This window comes from Lathyrus oleraceus, chromosome 2, assembly GCF_024323335.1.
Source record: "Lathyrus oleraceus cultivar Zhongwan6 chromosome 2, CAAS_Psat_ZW6_1.0, whole genome shotgun sequence".
NCBI classification, from domain to species: Eukaryota; Viridiplantae; Streptophyta; class Magnoliopsida; order Fabales; family Fabaceae; genus Lathyrus; species Lathyrus oleraceus.
Genome location: NC_066580.1, coordinates 222365515 through 222383529, shown reverse-complemented (window position 1 = coordinate 222383529; position 18015 = coordinate 222365515). Strand labels below are relative to the sequence as shown.

Below are 18015 nucleotides of genomic sequence, written 5' to 3'. Positions count from 1 at the left end.
ATCTCGATTGAGCTTCTTGCAATGAGGGTCTTAAACCCTAGATATGAGCTTGATAGAGCATGGGTAAGCCTGTGTACTACCTACAAAAGAGTTAAATTATACAATGACATATTTTTGGTATTTGGGTTAGTAAAATAAAGACAAATGAAGTATGATACAATCACATGTTGCTTGGTGATCTCTCCTAATGCAAACCCAATGAATGAGGGGTTAGGAGGATGCCAATGTGTGATCCCAATGCCAATGCATATGATGAGAATAGCATGAGGGATCTTAGGGTCAAAATTGGGGTCTTACACTCAGGCAAGACTTCTAGATGATCTTGTCTAACAAGACTCTAAATATTTCAGGCGAGGCATTTAGATGAGTCCTTCGGGCTAAACTTCAGCTGAGTCCTTCAGGTGAGACTTTAAGTTGAGTCTTTTTGGCCATAATTTGGCCGAGTTTCCCGGGTGAGACTTTAAGTTAAAGCATGTCTAACGCGGATCTTAGTCCCTCGGGTGGGGAATTTAGATGAGCTTGACTAACAAGAATCTAAGTCCCTTAGGCGAGGCTTTTAGATGAGCCTGTCTGAAGAGACTCTTAGTCGTCAGGCGGTGTGTTTGGATGAGTCCATTTAACGATACTTTTAGTTTAATCCCTCAGGGAGGCGTTTAGATGAACGTGACTAATGAGACTCTTAGTCGAGTCCCTCAAGCGAGGCATTTAGATGAGCATGTTTGATGAGAATCTTAGTCCCTCATACGAGATGTTTAGACAAACCTATCTGATGAGACTCTTTGTTGAATATCTCATGTGAGGCATTTAGATGAGCCTGTCTGATGATACTCTTTGTCCCTCGGGAAAATCGTTTACATTAGAGAAAGCATATCCTCTAGAAACCTCTTTGAGGTCAATTCTAGTGGGATGCCTCCCCCCATGCACTAATACCATTACCTAGATTCCTAACCTCCAAAGTAATCACACCAGGAATTTCTATCTCTAGATTCCTAGCACCAACAAACCCCTAGTTTCTACAACATTCACGACCAGACTCCTAACCTCGCTAAAAGACACCTCTAAACCTATGGTAACTATCACTTCTACCCTAGTTTGAGAGGACGAGCCACTAAGTTCATTGTCACTCACCGAGTTCATGAACAAAGCAATCGATTTTCCTATAACATCCAAACCCACAAAGTAAGCGCAAAGCAACCTAAATTATAAAAGAGAGATTGTTACCTTGAGATGTCTACAATTTTCTATGAATAAAATAGTCAAATCACCAGAGTCTTAGAAAAAACTTTGTAGTAGAGAAAAGGAGTTGAAGAACACGAAAATTGCAAGAATTAAAAAACAACAAGGAACCCAAAGAAGAAGTGACCTCATTCTCTTTATGTATATATAAGCAACTAGTAGCATTAAAATCTATGGTCAAGAATCAATGAAAAAATGAAAGAACGCCCAACGACTCATATCTGACCTTGATTCTGTAATGGTACTCAAGCACTCTAAGTGCATTGCCTCCTTACCCTGGAGGCATAGGTCCATATGGAGGACCTCCACAAAGAAACATTTTAGTGACCAGACAAGTATTAAATGTGCGCGTTCCCAAAGCCATCAAATCCAACTCAAGTCATCATCAATCTCTTCCCCAACCCAGAGAACTCTTACAACAACCACGAGACATTAGAACATAAATTTCTTGGATTGGTCATGACAATTCTACGACAATAATCCTAGCTTCGTATATGATAGTAAGGACTTTCAGGACAACTGTTTTGGACCGACCAAACGACCTAATAAGATCGGCCAAATACGAAGTTCAAATCCAAAGTTCCACCTGCCCGGACCGACGAACATATGTACCCTCACTAAGAAACTTCACACTAAAGTCTTGCACCATGTTCATCTCATTTGTTGGAATCCATCCAACGATCCTTTGTACAAGGCGCAACATTCAACGTGATGGTTCTAACTGTCACTCATATAAGTGTGGTTATAAGTCACACTAAGGTACGATTCATTTTACACACTTACAAATTTCTTCTCTCTAACTTCATTGATTTAAACGTTAGAATACTAACATTATATTCTACATCTCCTCTACATCCACCAGAGTTTTTCATCACCATGCTGAAGACCTTTTATGGTGGACTTCACCAACCTACCATTAATTTTCTAATTTGACATTGGAATATATAACCAAACAATCCAAAATATTACACCAGCCTTGTTAATTAAGAAAAAACATATGATTTAAATATCATAAATTTGTTTTTTTGGTAAATCAAAGATATGTCACGCACAATTGTGGAGTCTAAACATATATACACCTTCCAATTTCTACTAAATAGTTGTTAACTGATTTAAGTATCTACCATTTATGATATGTTGTGTTGGTGGTATCAACATAACTTTGAGTTTACGACTTTGGATTTTATACATATTACATTTTCAAATTTATTAGATTTAAGTTTATTATTATTTACTTTGTCTGAAAAACACTAAACAGTCGTCTTGTAGTATGAAAATATGAATTTATACACTTCCATTATTGCACAATGTGCACACAAAAAATCCTTAACTACCCTCAAAGCAGTTCACACTCACATCATCAAATCCGGTTCCTTGTTCTCATTTTTTGGTCACAAGCTCATTGATGCTTACATCAAATGCGGCATTATAGCTGAAGCACGCAAGCTGTTCGACGAATTGCCTAACAGACACATAGTTACTTGGAATTCAATGATCTCCTCCCATGTCAAATGTGGGGAGACCAATGAAGCAGTTGAGCTCTATAAAAACATGCTCTTTGATGGTGTTTTACCTGATGCTTACACATTCTCTGCGATTTTTAAGGCTTTTTCGGAGTTGGGTGTTTTACGCTATGGTCAGAAGGCTCATGGGCTGGCTGTGGTTTTGGGATTTGAGGTATCGGATGGGTTTGTTGCATCTTCCATTGTTGATATGTATGCAAAATTCGATAAAATGAAGGATGCCCGTTTGGTGTTCGACCGTGTTTTGGATAAAGATGTTGTCTTGTTCACTGCATTGATTGTGGGGTATAATCAGCATGATCTTGATGGTGAAGCTTTAGAGGTTTTTGAGGACATGGTTGGTAGGAGAATCAAGCCTAATGAATATACTTTAGCTAGTATCTTGGTTAGTTGTGGTAATCTAGGAGATTTGGTTAATGGTAAGTTGATTCATGGTCTTGTTGTTAAGTCAGGTTTGGAATCTGTTATTGCATCACAGACTTCACTTCTTACTATGTATTCAAAATGCAGTTTGGTTGAGGATTCCATCAAGGTATTTAATCAGCTTAACTATGCAAGCCATGTGACTTGGACATCTTTTATAGTTGGTCTTGTGCAGAACGGGAGAGAGGAGGTTGCTGTGTCGGTATTTAGGGAAATGATTCGTTGTTCAGTGATTCCGAATCATTTCACATTATCTAGTATTCTTCATGCTTGTTCTAGCATTGCAATGCTTGAAGTAGGGGAACAGATTCATGCTGTAACAATGAAACTAGGAGTTGATGGAAATAAGTATGCTGATGCTGCACTGATTCATTTGTATGGAAAATGTGGAAATGTAGAAAAGGCAAGTTCTGTTTTTGATTTATTGACCGAATTAGATGTAATATCCTTCAATTCAATGATTTATGCTTATGCGCAAAACGGTTTTGGGCATGAAGCGCTTCAACTATTTGAAAGAATGAAAATATTAGGACTTGCACCGAATGGTGTAACATTCATTAGCATTCTCTTGGCCTGTAACAATGCAGGATTAGTTGAAGAAGGTTGTCAAATTTTTGCTTTCATTAGGAATAACCACAATATTGAGTTGACAAGAGACCATTTTACTTGTATGATTGATTTGTTAGGACGAGCTAGGAGATTTGAAGAGGCTGCAATGTTGATAGAGGAGGTGAAAAATCCAGATGCAATATTATGGAGGACACTGCTAAATGCATGCAAGATTCATGGAGAGGTAGAGATGGCAGAGAAATTTATGGCAAAAATGCTTGATCACGCTCCCAGGGACGGAGGAACCCATATTCTCTTAACAAATATTTATGCTTCAGCTGGAAAATGGGACAATGTGATTGAGATGAAAAGCACGATAAGAGATTTGAGGTTAAAGAAAAGTCCTGCAGTGAGTTGGGTTGATATCGATCGAGAGGTTCATACTTTTATGGCAGGAGATTTATCTCACCCAAGAGCTCATGAGATTTTGGAAATGTTGCATGAATTAATAGAGAAGGTTAAAACTTTGGGTTATAACCCTGATACCAAATTTGTGTTGCAGGATTTGGAGGAAGAGAAAAAGATTAGTTCTTTATATTATCACAGTGAAAAACTAGCTATAGCTTTTGCTTTATGGAAGACTTGTAGTAGGAGTACTGCTATCAGAATTTTCAAGAATCTTAGAGTTTGTGGGGACTGCCACAGTTGGATCAAATTTGTTTCTTTATTTACTGGGAGAGATATAATTGCTAGAGATGCAAAGAGATTCCATCATTTTAAAGGAGGGAGATGTTCCTGTAAAGATTATTGGTGAATCTCAAATTTAAAATTCACTTTTACAGATGTGAACCACACAATTTGTCTGGAAACAGACAAATCTGTTATGGTTCACTACAGTGTTGTTACACTTCAGTTAAACCGAATCATCTATGTATACTTTACTATGATTTAGTATAGTTAATATTCAAACAAACCAATGTTAATTTAGTTTCAATTTCGAACACTAACAATTGCACCTGCCATAATTTTCAACGCAACAAAAAGCCTCAGCAAATAAGTGATAATGATACAAAAATGTGGATGCAAGAATATTGAAAAATTAGCCGTTACATATAAAACAGTAATGTAGTTATTTACAGTGCCTCTCTGGATTGCTAAGTAGGGTGTATACAGGATAAGAGTGAGTCTTTGGGGCTTGTTTAGTTTCACTTCTAGATACACTCAACTGGCATTCGTATGCCAATTGACCGCGATTTAACAGAAGCTACAACTGTAGGTTTGATCCTGGCGTGCACTTGGACATTGATCCGCAAAAACAGACGAGCACTTAGAATCAGTATTGGATGGTGTGATGGCGTAACCAGAGGTTATACATAACCATATGGAAAGCATCATATCTCACTGGAGGTGAATTCCACTGGAAGTGTTTCTGAATCTGATAAAACATGACATAACTTTCTTGTGAGTTCCACCATACGATTATGCAAAAAAAGTTTACACAGTAATTGCATAGCTTTTAAAACTCTTTTAATTTTTCAAAATTTTAAGTGTAATTTATTTTTTTGGGTTATATATACCAACTTTACATACTGATGACTTTTCGAACAACATAAAAAATGATAAGTTCCAGTGTACAATTTAAGCATATGACATTGAAATATTTCTTGAAATAAAGTAATGAGAGGATTACCTTGACTAAATTATTATGAAGTACAACAAACTCGGCCTGTGATATTTTTTTGAGGATTTGTTTAAGCTGATATACATCACTTTCCTTGAGTACAACAGCAAATTTTCTCCAGTCAAGAATATCATTAAAAGGAAGGTCATAGTAATTTGATAATATCACTGCAAAATAACATTAACAATTTGAGGTCAGGTCGGTTACACGGTTGGTTGTCTAAAGACTCGTACATGCCAGCCCGATCCTTAAAGCCAGAACATCCGAGTCAAAAGTATAACACATAATGGTAACTCATTCAACTAAGTTATAGTTCAAATGTCACTCGTGTAACAACTGAGGCAGAAGTAGACGTGCAATTCGATAAGTGAGATTCTACTGAATTTGAGATTAATTATCACCCAATAATGAAGTATTTCGACCCAGTGTTGTCAAATGGTGGTTACAGCATAGTGGAAGTTGAACAAATCACTATTGTTCCATGAAACGCTATTCAGTACAAATTGTTGTCAGATAGCAATTATAGAAGCGCTACGACACTGTACGTAACAAAGCTTTAACAAACTGTTTTTTCTGCAATCTGTGATTGACAACACTGCTTCAACCTTGCTTAATGTTTGGATGGGTGAAAGGTCATAAATTTGTTTCCAATGCTCTCTGTGTCAAGAAGGGTGTAAAGAAAGGTTAGTCATAAGCAAGACGGGAATAAGAACTCCAAGAAGGTTGGTCTTGACATTTCAATGAAGTCACATAGTCAATTCTTTTTGGGTTAATACTGCAGTTAGTGGTTCTAATGGATGAACACGAGCAGGAGCTGGAAAAGGTAACGGATGAACACAGGAACAGCTATCAAAACTTGATGCACTTCTGTTTTTGAGGGTCAATGGGGTTGAGTGTTATTTTAAGCCCAAAAAAGAAATTTCAAAAACGGAAAGATTGCATGCTGTAGTGATTGCCACAGAATTGGTCACACCTATCAGTTCCGATTGTGGAAATTCTATATTCCATGAGGTGTGCCAAAAAGAACCATAAAAACGTAACAAATGGTAAACCAAGCTAATAGCCAGACTGCCCCACAAAAAACTTCATTATCTAAACCGTTTCAAGAACTTGAACCCGTTTTATAAACAAGCTCAATATCCGTGATTGAACTTCTAGTACATTGGATAAACCAGTTATAACTGAACCAAAACTTGTGAGAAGCTCAATATAAGCAACCACAAAAAGAAAAGTTTAAAAAATATCAGATAGTATAACTTACCAGGTATGCATCCATAATGAATAGAGTCTGCTATTCGAGCACTGTTAACCTGTGATCCACCAGGGCATATACAAAACTTACTCCTGTAAAATCTTTTCTGGTACACTAGATGCCCAGTAGCCCTACTAATTCGGTTATTTGAAATGTCAAGTTCTGTGTCATTTTCCCATACACGCGCTAGAATAACTCTAATTTTAGAGTTACGATGACCAGCCCAAAATCCAAGACTAGTCCTGCAAAGCACAAATTTATCAAATTTTCACAATGGCATGTAGAACTATTTTTTATTGAATATTGATCTTCTAGAACAAATTATATATCAACAATGTAGTTTTACAATTATTTATTATCTTGTGAAATAAAATATCCTCACCTAGCGGGAAGAGAACTTTGTTGTTGTATGAAACAAATCATCAAAGAATCCCAATTCTCTATTACTTTTTCATATTATGTTTTACAGGAAATAAATCATCTGCTTCGAAATACTGAATTGCAAAATAGGTTTGAGATGATAAATCGCAAAAAAAACACTTTTTTTTCATGTCTTCGGCTCTTTGAAAGTAGTTATTATTACTTTAAAGAAGATATTGCGATCCAGAGGTTGTTAATGTTAACCCAAGTCCAACAAAATTTGAAATTGAAGTGACGAATAGAATACTAAAGTGCAACTATAGATCATTATAGAAACTCTCGCCATAATGTACTATCCAGGACCTAACTAATTGGAAGAGGCAAAAAAAATGAAACTCTTAAAAAGATTCACCTATTTTCTACATCATTCCCTCCAGCTGGAAGAGCAAATGGCTGTAGCACTTGAGGGAGAGCAACATCTTTGTGTGGAATGAATCCAACATCATAGCTGGGGGAACACACTGCTCGAATGGAATTCTTCACAAGTAATGGAAGTCCTTCTGTTGCCCTCACACCAACGTCATGACAAGTGACAAAGAAATGATCGGCACCCAATGTTCTGTTCCAATAAGGATACTTGGATATCAAGCTCTCCACGTAATTTTGTACAATTATGGTCATATTCTCATAAGATGTGCCCTGCATAATATCCAAGCATGAGATTCACTAAATTCCACCTAGAAGTAGGCACTTAACCATCCAAGCTAAACATTCTAAAACTTTTGTACTACTTATCATTTCCTTTTAGCGGTAAATTTACAGCCCTCTTGGCAACACATCACGAACAAATAATCAATTATTTCCATCTCGGGCGTGGGGTTTTACAAGTATAAAACTTAGGTACAGTACACACAGTTACGACTTACGATAGATACAATTTTTCACTAAACAGATGCAAAATACTCTACATTTAACACAACGCACCCCTTCGAATTGGTGGAAAGCAATCTACGGCAGTTTTTGGTATATGTTTAGTGGGAAATAGGGTTTTAAATAAAGGTCTGAAACCCCGATCCTGGACCACAGCATAACAATTTTCCATGTTGCTGATACCACAATGCAACTGCAACTGAGGCTGCATTTGACCACGAATCTTCGTAACATAAAAGATCCAAACCACAAGACATAAGGATCGAGTTGTAAGTTTTGTTCTAATAACAAAAGGCCCATGCCGAGATCACAATGATCAAGATAACTTATGTCTATGCAATGATACCACAACTGCAATTAAAATTGCATTTAAGAGCGATTTCCCACAAAATTGCAATGCATTCGTTGAGCAATAAAGCACAACATCGCAAATGAATCTGAAATGCAACAAACAATATGTAGTGATTATTATACCTTGCCACGCATCTTGTGACATGAAATGGGAATGAAAAAGAGATGAGCCTGATCAGGATCAAGAGTCCGAAAACGACTCTCCCTAATATTCTGAAAGAAATACCCCTCACTAGCATACTTTCCCGTAAGCTTCCTCGGAGTCTGATAAAAAGTTTTAGAATCCCCATCTGGGTATATATAAACCTTGAACCTCTTCTCCATCTCCGCAAAATTCAACTTGAAAACGCGTGGCGAGTGATACACATCCCCAAATTCATCATCATCAGCATCTTCAACTTCCTCGCTTCTTCCTGCATCCACAACCTTCCCAACTGACGCTGTCACCTAAGAAACAAAACAAAAAACCAAAAGGGTAATCAAAAAATGAAAAATTTGGAAATGGGTTGGGGTTTGATTTTGATTTTGTTTACCTGAGATGAAGGGGTGGTATATTTGAGGGAAAGGTATGTGAATGAGAGAAGGGTGAGGATTGCGAGGGTTAGGAGTGAGCCACGAAGAGAGAAGAGAGTGTGGCATGAGGGTTGTGGTTGGTTTTGCTTGACGGAAGACATGAGCAATGGATTGAATTGAATAGAGTGTAGAAGAAAGAGGAATCAGATGAAGAAGATGTGAGTTTTTGGTGAATCTGTGATGTGATGTTTTGCTTGCTAATGGAACCTTCTTCTTTAACTGTTGTTGCATTTCTCTTTTGCTGTTGCCAGCCTGCCTATTTTTCTTTCTTTTGTTACAAAAAAATTGATTTGAAGTTAAGGAGAATGTATTAAATCAAGCATTATGGTGCTTATCCCGAAGACAAAAGAAAAACACAAAAAGAAAGTTCTCGAAAGACAAGCCAACAAAAAACAAAATCAACAAACTACATTAATCAAAAGTGGATAACGAATAAGAGAACCAATCAAATATATTTATTGATAAACATCTTTTGGTTCTAGTATCTAACTAATTTTAAGAGAGGTTTTTAAAAAACAAACACATTATCAACAAAGCCTCTAATGATTCATTTGAAAAGGACATCGTTCCTGACCAACCAAATAGTCTAAACTGTAGATAATCAGAAGAGGAAATGAAACTTTTTTGGCAAACACCCTTTAACTTGATCAATATAATGCAGTAAGTTGTCGTCTAAACAAACAAAAAGCATATTTGAATTCAAATTCAACCAATCCAAGATGATCCGCCAAACTGAACTCGCTATCGGAAAAAGAAGAAATAGATGAGCATGAGATTCCTCTGGCCCTAAACAAAATGGGCACACCAAGTTATGTTGCCCCGATAAAATATCACTCTTAGCTAATTCGGCACGTGTTTGCAATCTACCAAGAAAAAGCCTTCAGACAAAGAAAAGAATGTTGCTTGGAATGTTAGAAGCCCAAAGAGTCTTAAAAAATTTCTCCTTATTGATATCAAGAGGAGGAGAAACTTGGTTGCTATTATGAATAGTTTCATAAGCAGATCTAACCGAAAAACCAAGTGAAACCCTTCACCACACAAAAGAGTCGCTCTTATCCCTTATAGGTCTGATACCCAGCAAAGTAGAATCAAAATTCTTGTAGGCATCCAAAACAGAACTAGAAGTATTGCTTATGTATATTAAATTGGTAATGTTCCATGTCCAAACACCTTGAAGCACACTCTATAATAGAGTTATTATAATATGAGAGCGGAAGAAAGAAATGCTTGTTTGTTAGTATAAATAATATCAATCAATTCTTTTAAGTTATCCTTTAATCATACAATCATTGTCGCGACGAAGAATCGGAGACTAAGCTATTGATTAGACTTGACTCATGAATCAAAATATCACCACCGAACTTTAATTTATCCAAGGGAAGGGGAAAAGATTAAAAAATAACCCAATATGTATATGTAAAGCTAGAAGATTAAACTTAAACACAACAAAAGGGGGGCAGATTCTAAGATACGGAGGTATGTTATGAAAAGGGAAGATATTAACACCCTAATAATCTGTAGTACTCTACAGAAACCTTTTAAATATATGTGTTTGGTTTAAAATTATTTGATATTTGATTGGGGAGATGAGAAAAAGAACATCTTTTTATTGTTTGATAATTTGGAAAGACATTGAGTATTATGCCTACGTACCCGTGAATGATCAAAACCTCGTAGTTCGGGTTTAAAAATAAGAAGGGATTTGTTGGGGTTGATTTTATGAGAAAGAGACAAATTGTCATCTTAAGGAGAAAACTCACTTTTAAACCACCACAAACATGTGGAAGATAGATCATTGCATCAAATTGAAAGAAGGGCTCTCACTTGGATATATAATCAATAAGTATACCACATACCTCTCTCAAATGGAAAAGAATCAATATCAATCTCAACAATGTTATGGGGTAGGATATTTAAATCTCAACTAGGGATGACCCGTGTCTAATCCTTTTATGAAAAGGTTTTAAACATGGAAAAGCCAAAGTGGCAAAAGGGTTTGAATTAAGTTTGTGTTTTTTAGGTCTTATGAAAAGATCTTTGAATATGCTAAAGTGTTTTGAAGTATTTGATTAAGAAATAAAAGGGAAAACAATTACCTAAGTCAAAGTTTATTATAAAAGTGGTTATAAGAAGGAGAGAGAGAGAGAGAGAGAGAGAGAGAGAGAGAGAGAGAGAGAGATCCTAAGGTTTACATTCAGGGGAACCTAAGATTGTATCTAGAAGTTTTGGATTAAGGGGAAGCAAAGTTGTATAGGATGCAAATGAACACACACATGCAAAATGGCAAGAATTTCGTGATTCCTTTCCCTTGGATATAAACAATAACAAGGTTGAACATGCATTAACATTAAGGCACAAAATATGGCTAAATACAATGGCAATCACAAGGTGAGTGTGGTATGGATGACAATATTGATCATGATTTTTAGGCATTGAGATAAACATAAACAAGACATGACGAAGTTTCACATAACATCACAAGACACAACACATTGATGGTGAAGACAAAATCATATTTGACATGGTAAAGGCACTCATTGGTACATGATAAACACAACATGAATCAATTTAGGTCAAACATGCATCACATTATAAGTATTCACAAAATAAACATTAAACTTGAATCAAAGTTCATGATAAGACCAAGCTTAAGTGGAAACCCTAATCATGCATCAAGATGCTTCAAAAGATTCATCTAAACAAAACCCTAAGTTTCATCTAAATAATCAATCACTAATATTTTAAAACAAGGCCATTTAATCATGGTATAATGCGAAAAATATGATCATGTTTAAGCAAACAAAATTCTACCAATATCAAACAAGACCTAAACAAATATACATTGGTCACACAAACATCTATGATCACTTAGAATAATGAAACAATAAAAGAAAATCCATTAAAAGGCCTAAAAACAACCTAAAATGAACTAGTTTTCTACCTAATAAAAATGGTCAAAACATATATTATTTTTTGGGCTTTTTTATAGAATCATAAAATAGACATTCTCATGAATACATGGAAAAAAGAATGGGTCAAAAATGTTAAGGGATCATGAAGTTATGGATATTTGAAGTTATGAAGAAAAATAAACATTTAACAAGTGAGAAAAAATAAACATTACACTGGCCAGGTTCGAACCCACGTCCTTGGGGTTCCATGCATTGTTTGGAAAAATAAAAAACAAAGTTTGGGGCATGGGGGATTCATATACCAAACCTTTTGGTTGTAGGTGACTTAGGGCGCGCACTTCTACCACTGGGGTGGCTATAAATCCGTTTATTATAACACAAGGAATTATATATATATTATAAAAACGCGTCTGGTTTGACTTTTCCATGTCATGTCAGCATCTTCTTCAACCTCTAGCTTCTTATTTTCGTTTTTTTACTTTCATTATTTTTCAAATCTTCCATCAATCATATCTCTCTCATTTCTCAACCATTTTTCATGAAATAAAGATCAAAATTGCTTAGAAAAATGTAAGGAACACAATGGTACGATAGGTTTTAGCTAATACTCAAAGATGAAGATGCACGAAGGCCAAAACCAGAACTGAAACTTTAGGTTTCATGCAATTTAAATTCACATAAACAGCAAGATAAATGGCATGTGAGTTAACGATCGACCTTAACACAATAAATGCTACATATTTGCTTCAGAAATCACATGGAAATGATGAATGAGTTTCAAAGTGCAAGAATATACCTATTGGAGCAAGGTCCAATTCCTCTTCAATACCACTTCCAGCTACTATTTGATGCTCCTCCTAATGCTTATGAACTCCCAGAAGGTGATTGGAATCCTTGGTTGGCAGAATGCACGAGCAAGATGAGAGAAATACAGGTTAAGGTCAAAAGCTTGCAAAAATGAAGTTTTGCTTGGTGAGCTTGATGTGTGGATAGATGAGGCTTTATCCTCTATTTATAGTGATCCTTGAGGGTTCAAGAAGCTTCAGATATCATAAAATAATTGTGGCTTGTACTGGTTTGCTTGCTTGCTTGGTTCTTTCTTATAACACCAAGTGGGAAGCATGGCAAAAGCATGGGGTGCATGTACTGTTTTGTTGAGCTTTGTCTGAAGTGTAAGAGTTTACTTGAGGTTTATAGTTGGTATGTCTCAGAACCAAAGCCATTTGGGAGCACAATGGTACTTAATGTTAGGTTAAAGCCACTTTACATAAATGGAAGTGTAACCTTTATGCCAAAAATGGAATGATTCATTGTGTAATGGCTTGGTTGCTTGGATAATGGCTCAAAAGTGTGTGTGATCTTCTGATTAGAGTGAGATTTAAAAACAAGATAGCCTCCAAAGTAAGATTATGTAGCTTTGGCTCAAGGTTGCATGATGAACTTGCCATGAAAATGACCAAAATTTAGATTTGGAGAGCTAACTTCATCTCTTCGAAACTCCTAGATCAAATATGATAATTTCACACTCTTGGAATTTTTGGAAATCTAAGACCACCCTCTACAACTTTCATGTTGGGATATTTCCTTAAATCAATGTGGATCATGGTGAAAAATGATGATCAAGTAAGTCATTTTTTAAAGGCAGATTTGGTTGAAATTTTTTCTAAGTGTTTCAATTTTATGGTACCAACTTCATGGATTCATAACTTAAAATCCTTGCATTTTTGGGAATCAATCATCAAGGACAAATTTTAATATGAAGTAAGACCTTTAATCTGATCATTGGAGCAAATAAAATGGTGGCTTGGATCACAAGTTATGGCCTTGGAAAGCTATGTACTTGAACATGTATTTTTTTCATAACTTAGAAAAGTTTACAAAACCAAATCTTGCCTTTTTTGCAAGTAACCTCCAATTTCTTATTTTCTCTTTATCAAATGCATCCATCAAAAATATTTTCATGATCCTTGAGTTGAGAAGTCCATGGTTGACCAAAAATGTCAAAAGTCAAACTTTGACTTTGCCTCGCTTGACTTTGTATCAGATGAATCCAATTCGTGCAATCTTTAATGAATGGGATCTCTTGGGCACATTTGATGATGTGAATGGATCACTTATTATGTATTTGAAGTCTTTAAGTCATACTTCAAGCTTTGGGATCATGCCTCAGCTAAAAAGTCAACTAGGTGACTTTGGGTCAAAACCCTAGTTGAGGGTATCAGATGAACTCTGGCCTTGATGAATTTGAGATAGAATGATCTTGAACTTGATTCTTGTTGATGGAAGTCACTTGATAACTTGGTAAGGGTGAGGAGTTTGAAATGTTGGAACTCATGCCAAGTCTTGATTTATCAATCTTTAAAAGCTCTTGGTGCAAAACCCTAGCTTAAGACAAACAAAGTAGAAAATCTTTTTGGATTTTCAATAGGTTAGTAATGCAAAGATGCTAGATGTCATGCAAATGATACAAATGATGGTGGGATCTTAGGATTGAAAATTAGGGTATGATAGATGCCCCTATTTAAGTTTCTTCAGTTTAGATCTATGAATATTGGAATTTTCATCTCGACATGATTGGAGAGACTTAAATACAAACATGCATAATTTTTGTCCCTAAGAGGCCAACAAATGCTTATGATATGATATGCATGCGGGACTCAAGAATTCTGTGAGGAACAATGTCATGGGGGAGTAATATTAGTTGAGAAAACACACAGGGATAAAGGAACACCATTGTGGGAACAGACAAAAGGAAATTCCACTAAGGAAAAGATTACAACTTTAGCTGAGGAATGAGATTTGCAAATTCCAATGGATCAGGGCTTCCTGGGGAATAAATCATTCCAAAGGATCGTGACTTCAACTGAGGAAGGGGTGATGGCTCTAAGGGGATGAGATTATCAACCCTACTAGGGAATGAGACCACTGACTACTAATCACGGGGCAGCTTAAACAATAGGGTAGCTCAAGGAGGGGTATATTACCTACTACCAAACATGTGGTAGCCTAAGCAAAGGTAATCGTCTTGTTAGAAATATATTGGATCGTAATAGGTTTCTTAAAGATAGAGATGACCGCATGTTCAAATAACGAGTCCAAATAAAAGTACACTTCACTGAGGAAATATCTTTGCAACAGGTTTATCAAAGGTAGAGATGACCATCTATTTAAATAACAAGTTTTGGCTTTCACAACAGGTTTCTCAAAGGTAGATATGACCGCCTGTTCAAATAACGAGTCCAAATAAGCTTACATGATCAAAACATGATTCAGTTTCTTCTTTACTTAAGTATTCCACTTAGAAAAGGCAAAATAAATCTATCCACAATTCGGGTCATAAGCTAGCGAACGGGCCTTGGTTTCTTCTTTAACCAAGTCTTTCTCTCGGAAAGGATCAATGAAGAAGCTCCTAAAAAGCACTTGTTGGGGAAAGAGAAGTAACTTCATCGGGGATCTTCGAAGGATGCGGGTCAATTAATCTTATAAAAAACTAGAATTCTCAAATAAAGAGAAAATTACAGTAAGGATCTTCAATAGACTTCCACCATGATTTACTGGGGAAAGTACCATTGGTTATGATTAAAACCTCACTGGTGATATAAGTTCTTGTAACAGAACACCTTACCGGGGATATAAAGTCCTGTGATAAAAGAAAGGTGCTTGTAGTAGTCTTCAACAAACTTCTCTGGTGAAATTTTCTTGGGAGATGGCCATTTGTTGGAAAGAACGTTTGATATATTGATAACTTCATTGGGGATAAACAAACTTCTCAAAAAGAGATTGCCATTTGTTATCCAAAGTGGGCGTCTAGAAATAGAATAAGCTTCTCGGGAAAAGACAGTTACTTACTAGGGATCAGAGATCATGAAATAGGCTTCTCAAATAAAGAGACAGGTACCTGTTGGAAGTCTTCATCAAACTTCGCTGGAAAGAAAACCATCTAATGGAAGAAAACTTCTATGTTTATAATTCCTCCGAGATAGACAAGCTTCTCAAAAGAGATAACCACTTATGTCCATACTGGGGAAAAGGATATGTCTTCACTGGCAATAACGAAGATTTTTCTCCTAGGGAGACAGTGCAAAATACATGCACTCTCGATCTAGGTTTAACAACCTAGATAGATTCACCATTAATTTCCAAATATTTGGCTCACTCCAGGAACAACTAGAGAGAAAATAATCAATCAAGACTCTACCAATGGGGAATGAAGATCAATTGGGATTTTATCCTATCCAAATATGGAAAAGGACAACTAAAGTAATCATTTTCCATGAGGAATGAACTCAGTGGGGAATTAGAAAGGATATAAACTCTCTGGTTAAGGTTGACGACTCCTATGGGGAAGGAAACATAACACCCAAGGATGAACATAGTCAAAAAAATCGAGGTAAGTGTCATCAAGGAATTCAAAATGGATGTGAGTTTGGTTATTCATGATATATATGTATGTATGTGTATATGCATGTATGCATGTTATGTTTATGCTGACAAAAAACAGACAAAACAGACACGTTGGGGACATAATATGTTTCATAGCTCAACATGAGCTTGGCTAGTCTCATTAAGGTGGAAAACATCACTGGAGATAAGTTAAAGGTTATCAAAGGAGAAAAGTCTCGTCACGAGGTCCAATTCTCTATGGGGAGAGGAAGATGCTTCGTTTGGGGATGAAATGTGAACCTTTGATAGAGCAAAGGTCTTACTGCAGGGTTCCAATTTCTCAAGGACGGGTGTAGATTGGTCAGGAAAACCTTCAAAGTGATTCTTCCGGGGACATCATCAAAATTTGCAGCTTCCATCGGGGATAATGAAGATCGTTGAAAAAGCTTGACTGTTTATTTTAAAGCTTGATAGAAAATCCAGGCTTAACACTTTGCTGGGGAACATTGAGTTCCAACATCCAACACTTCACAACTTACTCTCTGCTTGGGGATTTCACTGTGGACGTTCTTTTTTGCATTCACAAGTCAAAAGGAAAAAAAAATATTTTGAATTTTTTTTTCTTTCAAATATTCGTTTCAAGAATCGTTATCAAAGTAAATATGATATTTTTGCGGAGCAGAAATAAAATAAGGATTGCCAATAAATGGATAAGTCTCGAATTTTATTGATAGAATGGTTATCCGCAAATGGCGTGATCCCATGGATATTTGCAAAGTTAGAAAAATGGTATTATGGGAAACTGCTACATTAAAATACAATGAAACTATTCTCCCTAACAAACTTGAATTCCAGATGTATTTGGGCTTCTGATAAGAGCTAGTTGAGAGCTTTGACAGGCAGACGTTGCTTCAAGTGATCCAATCTGATCTGATGCAGTTACTTGCCATAATCCTTTGTTTTTGCCTAGATTTCCTTTTCAGGTTTTCAATCTACCAGGATAATCATTTTCTGTTTATGTCTCTAATTTTTGTCTGGACTGCACTTTTGGGTTTTCAGTCCATCGAGACGCTCATTTTTGTCTAAGCCGCCTTTTCAGGTTGTCGACTTAGCGAGTTACTCTTTTATTTTTCTAGACGAAGTATTTCTTGATTGCATCAACATTCATTGGACGTGAGAGCTCCTCACCATCCATATTCGTAAGAATCAAGGACCCACAGGAGAAGGCTTTCTTGACAACATATGAGCCATCATAATTAGGAGTCCACTTACCCCTAGAATCAGATATGAAAGATTGAATCTTTTTAAGCACAATGTCACCTTCTCTGAATATGCGAGGCCGAACCTTCTTGTTGAATGCTTTCTTCATTCTCTTCTGATATAACTGACCATGGCATAAAGCTGACATCCTCTTTTCTTCAATCAAATTCAGTTGGTCATACCTGCTTTGATACCATTCAACTTCGGATAACTTAGATTCCATCAAGACACCCATTGATGGGATCTCTACTTCTATTGGGAGCACTGCTTCCATGCCATAGACAAGAGAAAATGGGGTTGCCCCTGTTGAAGTACGGACGTACATACGATATCCATGCAAAGCAAAAGAGAGCATCTCATACCAGTCCTTATAAGTTACTACCATCTTCTGAATGATCTTCTTGATGTTCTTGTTGGCAACTTCAACAACACCGTTCATCTTGGGTCTGTAGGGAGAGGAATTATGGTGTTCAATCTTGAACTCTTCACATATTTCCTTCATCATTTTATTGTTCAGGTTTGAACCATTACCAGTGATGATTTTGCTTGGCACACTATAATGGCAAATAAGTTGATTCTTGA

The 18015-nt window shown here is 36.3% G+C and overlaps 2 protein-coding genes across 2 annotated transcripts; one reads left to right on the top strand and one right to left on the bottom strand.

The window, feature by feature from the left end:
• The first annotated feature begins 2183 nt into the window (after nucleotides 1-2183).
• Nucleotides 2184-4737, top strand: LOC127118957 (pentatricopeptide repeat-containing protein At5g65570). The gene has a single exon (XM_051049183.1). It carries the CDS (start codon nucleotides 2515-2517, stop codon nucleotides 4543-4545), a length of 2031 nt encoding a protein of 676 aa, XP_050905140.1. The 5' UTR covers nucleotides 2184-2514; the 3' UTR covers nucleotides 4546-4737.
• An 83-nt stretch (nucleotides 4738-4820) lies between these two features.
• LOC127118958 (probable glycosyltransferase At5g03795) lies at nucleotides 4821-9216 on the bottom strand. Its single transcript, XM_051049184.1, has 6 exons — nucleotides 8839-9216; nucleotides 8429-8752; nucleotides 7437-7723; nucleotides 6674-6906; nucleotides 5422-5579; nucleotides 4821-5166 (listed from the first exon to the last, which is right to left on the bottom strand). Exons 1-6 carry the CDS (start codon nucleotides 8977-8979, stop codon nucleotides 5065-5067), a joined length of 1245 nt encoding a protein of 414 aa, XP_050905141.1. The 5' UTR covers nucleotides 8980-9216; the 3' UTR covers nucleotides 4821-5064.
• Nucleotides 9217-18015: the final 8799 nt, after the last annotated feature.

What these genes read in the sequence shown, in the direction of transcription:
- LOC127118958 (XM_051049184.1), bottom strand. Translation starts at nt 8,979, where the DNA reads ATGTCTTCCGTCAAGCAAAACCAACCACAACCCTCATGCCACACTCTC. An exon ending in ATACCACCCCTTCATCTCAG is followed by an intron (nt 8,753 to 8,838) that starts GTAAACAAAATC and finishes TTTGTTTCTTAG; the next exon opens with GTGACAGCGTCAGTTGGGAA. An exon ending in GGGAATGATGTAGAAAATAG is followed by an intron (nt 6,907 to 7,436) that starts GTGAATCTTTTT and finishes TGTGCTTTGCAG; the next exon opens with GACTAGTCTTGGATTTTGGG.
- LOC127118957 (XM_051049183.1), top strand. Translation starts at nt 2,515, where the DNA reads ATGAATTTATACACTTCCATTATTGCACAATGTGCACACAAAAAATCC.